At 37.3% G+C, this 7,258-nt stretch overlaps 2 protein-coding genes across 2 annotated transcripts; one reads left to right on the forward strand and one right to left on the reverse strand.

Annotated features, from left to right (window-relative positions):
- Positions 1–1,109: 1,109 nt before the first annotated feature.
- On the forward strand, positions 1,110–3,192 carry LOC103375741 (G2/M phase-specific E3 ubiquitin-protein ligase-like; the record flags this gene model as incomplete). Its single annotated transcript, XM_008306058.1, has 6 exons — positions 1,110–1,315; positions 1,419–1,518; positions 1,616–1,778; positions 2,168–2,265; positions 2,436–2,583; positions 3,157–3,192. Coding segments are annotated over 6 exons (751 nt in total), but the record flags the coding sequence as incomplete, so codon positions are not given.
- A 562-nt stretch (positions 3,193–3,754) lies between these two features.
- On the reverse strand, positions 3,755–6,277 carry LOC103375742 (uncharacterized; the record flags this gene model as incomplete). Its single annotated transcript, XM_008306059.1, has 6 exons — positions 3,755–4,424; positions 4,780–5,082; positions 5,184–5,294; positions 5,377–5,468; positions 5,554–5,599; positions 5,806–6,277. Coding segments are annotated over 6 exons (1,187 nt in total), but the record flags the coding sequence as incomplete, so codon positions are not given.
- Positions 6,278–7,258: the final 981 nt, after the last annotated feature.

Genomic DNA, 7,258 nt, shown 5'->3' on the forward strand with positions numbered 1-7,258 from the left:
GTCTGGGACCAGCTGAAGCAGAGACTGGATGACCGTACTCCACCCCCACGTGACCTGGCAGAACTGCGTGTAGCACTTGTGGAAGAGTGGAACGCATTTCCTCAGAACAACATCATGAGGCCAGTGAGGAGCATGAGCTGTCGTTGTCAAGCTGTCATTGCGGCAAATGGTGGAAACACCCACTACTGACATTGTCAATTTTTGTTATTTGGGGCTATCCTTGTTATTGTTTACATTTTGGGGGTAATAAATAGTAAACTAATGAAAATGGTGTTTCTTCTCATTCATTATTAATAATAGCTAAGGGAACTTTTACTTATTTCATTAAAATTCAGACCAAATAGGAAAACCACTCATGTAAATAACAATATCCCTAACTTATTGTGAGTAGTGTATATATATCCATGTATGTCTTTGTTAAAGTTTTGTTTCCAGCATGTTAATTTTGAAATTGGACTATGTATTAAAAGTATTTTCAATTGTAGTTGGCATGGATGAAAATTCCAAAAATGCCCTAAGGAGTAAAAATTAATCAGGGCTTTTCACAAAGATATAGTTTAACCAGCCCATTGTCAATCGTTAGTTTTACTCACTAGCCACAAGTCTTTTTCATTTTCACATTTTTTGACAGGAAATGACATTTCAATCTTGAAATAGTCTAACATGAACTTTAGTATTTCATATAAAGAATGACTTTTTCTCCCCTTTAAAGCTTTTTTTTTTCAGTGCTTCTTTGTAGTGTCTCTAGTGTCACTGAGGGCAACAAGGCAACAGATTAGTCCAACTTTTCCTCCTCTGAGGGATACAAAGACAAATAAGTTGTTTTTTTTTTGTTTTTTTTCATTAATCCAACACATTTTCAGGTGTGCTGAAAACCTGAACAATGATCTATTATACTTGCAAATTTGTTGTTTAATGTTGACCATTCTCAGTGTACAGGACAACCTTGGCCACAATACCAACTCTGCTAATTTTGACCTTAAGACGAGTCGGGGAAAGAAGTCTATTACTGATGTCACTAGGTAATTATTGTTTTCATTCACTATCGATGTCTTATTATTCTTCAGTTTTAATTTAAAGTAATGGTTTTCTTTCACTGCTTTTAATAGTGAAAGTGATGTTCTTGAATGGCTTGAGAGCCAAGTGGATGAAAGCAAGGAGTTCAAGATCTGCATCACACGGGAAGACCTTGTCCATAGGGGCTTTATTCAATGGCAGAGACAAAAGAAGGGCTGTCCTGTCAACAAACTGAATGTGACTTTCATCGGAGAAGCGGGAATAGATACTGGTGCATTAAGCAAAGAATTTTTGACAGGTAATGTTACTAAATGTTTTGGACAGAGGTACCAAGGAGGTACATGGTTAGAATTCAGTGAATATACTGATTGTGTTGTCTGTCATTATTTGTTGGCATTTAGAAAGGATGCATGGCATAGAGAGGCGACTGTTCGAAGGCAGTGGCAAGAAGGGAAAGAGTCCTGTCTACTCCATTAGTGACCTAGAAAATGGTTTCTACAGGTTTGGGATGTTTCTTAGACTGCATTGATACAGTTTGAACATGAACGTGTGAAAATACACATTTACAACATCTGTAATGTTTGTTGATGACATGCAGAACTGCAGGAGAAATGTTTGCAGTCAGCCTTGCTCAGGGTGGCCCAGCACCATGCTTCTTTAGAAAATGGTGTTACCAGTTTCTGGCAACAGGAAGCTTTGATGTTTTGCAGCTAACCAAAGATGATGTGGATGACCTTGAATATGCCTTGCTCATCGAGAGGGTGAGTACATCTGCTAAGTTTCTGAGAGTCAGCTTGTGTGATAGGCGATTCACAGCACCACACCTTCAAGCATAGCTTAATAGTGGTCGCAGTAACAATTCTCAGTGTAACAAGTCTCAACTGTGAAAAGAAGACTTCGAGTTGCTGGTTTGACAGTTCCAGCTGCACCAAGAAAGCCATTGTTAAGACATCAGAATAAAAAAAAGAGGATTGCCTGGGCCTTAAATTGTTTATTTGTGCTATGCTTTAATTCCAGAGTACAATGAGACAATAAACTGCATTATTTTTTTAATAAAAAACAGGAAAAATCAGGGTGTTGTGAAAGTTTTGACCGGTAATGTACATACTTTCATTAGTATTCTGTGATTGAGTTTATGCTTTACCTTTAGGTGGAGGCAGCAACTGATCTAGCAGAGTTCACAGATCAGATTGTGAGTTGTGGCTACACAGGGCTGATAAAGATGGACAGAAAGGACAGTGTCATAAGGTGCATACACATGTTTACAGTTTTGTTTTATATATATGTATCATAAATAAAAAAAATTGTTTGTTGTGCTAGTTTGCTAGTTCTGTTAGCTGTGAGTGTGAGAGAGAGAGTGAGTGTGTAAGCGAGAGAGAGAAAGCAAATAAGTAAATGTTGGTCTTTCTTGTGAATAGAGCCATTGTTCTACATGCAACAATGCGTGTGACACCTATGCTTCAGCAAATCAGTAATGGCCTAAAGGTGTACAACCTTCCAGAGATGATTGGGAGACACCCAAGTCTTTGTTCAGACCTGTTTGTCCCCAGAGATGATGACAACAGAGTAAGGATGCTAGACATTTTATTATCATAGATTCACTTTGATTGCTGTAGGATGAAGCAATATAACTGCATCTCTTTATGATTTAACATTATTTCTTTTATAGTTTTTTGTTATTGTTTTCTCTAACTTCTCTAATTTTGGAAGAAAACAAAGCTGTTTTATTGTTTTAATCTTTAGCCGGATGCTGATTACATAATGAGTATCCTGGTGCCTCAGATGAGTGAAAAGGGAAGGCCAAAGCATGCAAGAGAAAATGCAGTCATCAACTTCTTCCAGGACTTTCTCCAAGACCTTGAAATGACAGGTCTGATGTACTTATTTTTTACCACTTCTGTGTCATGTTAGATGTTTTGATCAAGGGATTGGATACTGGACAACCACTTGTTTTGGATAACATTATTGTACTCAAGGAATTGTTTGCATCTTCCTTTTTCCTTTCAGTTATTTCAATGTATATCAACATAAAAAGGCGACTGCATAGTTTTACACTGAACTGCATTCTAACAGTGTTGTTTTTTACATTATGAAATGTTCTGATCTGTTAAAGACAATTGTTTTTTTTTCATCATGCAGGTCAGGATGAAGACCAGGACATGTGGAACAGTCTGAGACAAGACGAGCACTGCAGTCCTGAGCAAAACAGCCACTTGAGCCTGTGTGTCCCAACAGTGATGCAGTGGTTAACAGGACAAGGGCACAAGCCACTTCTGCCATCAGAGAGGGCAAATTTTAAAATAAATGTGACATTTGAACACCAGTGTAATGAAAAAATGTCTGAGCACCAGATTTGTTTCCCACTTGTAAGTGCCTGCACAAACACAGTAACTTTTCCTGTTGCACATATGAATACTTACAATGAGTTTAAAGATATAATGACAGTGGCAATCCGAATGAGTAGAGGTTTTAGTAGAGTATAGAGGCCATATTTCCTGATCAGCCATGCCTTATTATCTCAAGTCAGACAGACTGGTCATGGATTCATTCTGCTGTGGTATGGTTGTTTTAGAAAATCTGTTAAGTAAATGTAAGTCTTGGTAAGTCACACTAAGAATGGTTATGTTCAACATGTTGGTTCCTGTTCTGAGTGACAAACGTGTTAAAAACTGCAAGTCTGAGGCTCACAGTTGTATGTTCCTCAGAGCAAAGTTTTATTGAAAGTAACTGGTAATTTGCAAGTTGCACATTGTCAAAAAATAAATAAAGACTGGTTGTTTAAACTAAGGCTGCAACATGCAATTATTTTCAGTATAATTTCTTAACATTTTATGTACATTTGTTTACCAATCAAATGTTATAAGGAAAAAAAAAACCCTTAACACATTCTTTATACTTCTGTTGTACAACCAACAACCCAAAGAGTCATTATCAAATCCTCACATTTATGGAACTAGCGGCATGGACATTTTAGCTGCTTGAAAAAATATACTGAAATGAATATCAAAATGGTTAGCTACTAATTCCATTTCAAATACCTTGTCTATTAACTGTGGACTACATAGTGAAACCATAAAAATCTACAGTAGATCCAACACAGATTCACATTAAGAACTATTTATGCAAGCAAAGTACTACCTGACACTTTGATTAGTCTTTGAGTGTCAGGTAATGTTAATCAAGACTTTTTTTCAAAGCATTCATGCTGATATGTTCCAAATTGCTAACTGTTATTCTGCCATGTTTATGAGTGGAGTGCTACATAGTCAAGAGCAGCTTGGCAAATGTCTCTTCCATTGTCCTGAGAAGGAGTTACAGGATCGATGGCTGCCCTCAGTCCTGCCATTGCATGTGGCCCCAAAGGGCATTGGATGGGTGGTAGAACTACTCCACCAGCAGTCTCTTCGCTCAAACTGTTGGAGTTCCACTCCAAGACGCCATCTTGCATGCCCTATACAGTAAATGACAAGTTATTTTAACACTGTGCATATATCTTTAGTGTATTTTACTGCACTGATTTAAAAAAAAAAAAAAAAATAGGTGTGCAGAATTTATGTTAACCAGGAAACAAAAAAAATACTGAACAGAGACTGATGTTATAAAAAGGTTTTGACCTCTTTCTGATTTCTTTTATTTTTGTATTATTGCATTTTATTATTTCAAAAGAATGGTAGACAAGGTAAAACCAAATAACCACAAATACAGTTTTGAATGCTAATTTCAGTAATCTGTAGTAAAAAGTTGTTTAAATAACTAAATAGCTCAGATTTAACATTTTTGAGCTGTACCTCTACATTCTCTGGAGCAGCCACAGGATGCTGGAGAAGGCCTATGGTCCAAAGTTGATTGTGAGTCAGGTTTTGTTCTGTTCGAAGAGGATGGTTATCCCACCCACTGGCGAAGGTGTCAAGATCCTTTTGGAGGCGTGGCACAAAGACATACTGGGCGCAGAATAAGTGTAGACTGTTGGAGGGATCTAGCAGGCAATCTTCTTCAAGACCATGAAGCAGCTCATAATATACACTTGTTACCGCCATCCACACATCACGCCACAAGCGCTCCACCCTACAAGATAACAAAACAAAAAAATACGTCAGTGTACAGTATTAATATCACTTGAAATGATCAGTGCATAGATTTTATGACCAAAAAGCAACTACATGTACCTTTGATTATGCATGCTTTTTCCAGATATGTAGCTTGCTCGACCACATCCGCGAATAGAGAACATGCAGTTAGCAATGCCAACATTTTCAACCCCTTGGTCTCCTCTAATTCTAAATTATGATATAAGAAACAGAGACAGTCAAATGTTGCCAGAAGATTTTCTTAAGGGACATGGATGAAGGCTTATCTTACCGTAGTGGAAAGCCAAACTCTTCAACAGAGCTCATGAAGAAGTCAAATGCAGTTGAAAACTTGTTATTATTAGCAGCACCGAGGTACATTATCTAGAGCATAACAGCAAAACACTTAAGTCAATGTGTCATACAAACAAACAAATAAATGAACACAAGCTTAGACTCGACTTTTTACCTTTCGGGAATAACCATCAATCCCTGCAAAGATTACAATACCATATCTGAAAGACAAACACATTTTCAGAAAATGTATCACTTCTATAAATTGTAACTGTTTTGTGTTCAGATTTAATTGGTTAATTTTTGATTTTCATACCAGGCAATTTCAAGAATTTCAAACTTTACATTCATTTCCCATTAAGCAACAACAAATGTAATTCATGCAGGTAACTTATCCATATTCAGACTTCCCACCATTCATGCATACCTAATAAGTTTATGATTCGTATCCACGTGGACCAGTGAATGAGGACCTTTGACAGAATATTCTCTCCTAGCAACACAGCCCAAATGAGCCATTCTCTCCAAGATCCCTGCAGAATCCACCCTGTGCATAGATTCTGAAACCTGCTCCCATCTGACTCGGTGTCCCATTGCTTGCAGCTCACCCTTCATCATTCTGTAGCCTATGTGTGGCATTCTCAGCTTAACAGAACGCACAAGATTGTCCAGCTCCCCATCTGTGAGATTGCTATATGAGCCTTTCACTGATAGTCCAAACTCATGCATCCGACGAAACACTGTCTTTTTGCTGACACCAAGGAGCTTAGCTATGCAGGAGATAGACAGCTGCATGTCAATGAGGTCTTGTAGATATTCTTTAGATATGACTAGTTTTGGCTGTCCTCTGCCACCACGCAGGACCTCTACATAGGGAGAAGCTGGAGGTCTCTCCTCCTCTTGCAATCGAATAAGTCTTAAAATTTCAGTTAATGCATGAACAACATCTTGTGGTAATTCCAGTATATTAGCAAAGCTTTGTATAAGTCCCATTTCATGACTTAAAACAAAATGTAAGTGATCTAAATCCACGGGCTGACGTTGCAGAACTTCCTGAAGTCTTCTCAGCATTCTCTCCATGAAGTGCCTCCCAATCAAAAGTTTCTGTAATAAACATTTGAAAATGATTATTTATGTGATGATACCTTAATCAGTTCTCAAATTTCAGATTTATCCTCCTATGAGATTTGATATATTAGACCTGCTAGAAAGCTGTATCGCTTTATAAACACAATAAAGCTGGTATGGCCTTGCAATGATTCAACCTAAAATATTAGCTAGTTACATTCATTTAAAAAAATGCTGCAACACTTCCACATCATAAAACATGTAATGTCTATAATAGTCTTACTGTAGCTTGATCTTTATTCTTAATTACAACTTGTTAACAAAGACCTAAGCCTGTGCAATCTCTCCAATGACAGGTGATCAATTTCTATCAATCATTTTCTTCAATATAAAATATCAATAATTGTAGTTGTTTCCTTATGTTAGCAGAGTTGAATGGAGCACTTTATATTTGAGCCTTTTAAATTTGAACTGCAGATCTACCCTGAGGTACCTGTCTTTGTTCCAATTTGATAGGATATTATTGTTATTTCAAATCAGTGATCAACTTGACAAAGGTTCAAACTCTCCACAAACCTTACAATCTACATAATGAACTCCAGCTCTATCAGCTGTCACAAAAAGAGATGAAGTCCAATCAGCTGCAGATATGTACTCCACCATGAAAGCCACAACATAGTATGAAGGCAAATACTTAAAATAATAAATATGCAAACATGTCACTATGCGGTACAGTTACCTGCTGGAGCCGTGAGTCTGCCATCTCTTATCACTTCAGTATAAGAATTCTGTAGTGTTTGGGAATTATTTTG

This window comes from Stegastes partitus, unplaced genomic scaffold, assembly GCF_000690725.1.
Source record: "Stegastes partitus isolate 25-593 unplaced genomic scaffold, Stegastes_partitus-1.0.2 Scaffold2835, whole genome shotgun sequence".
NCBI lineage: Eukaryota > Metazoa > Chordata > Actinopteri > Pomacentridae > Stegastes > Stegastes partitus.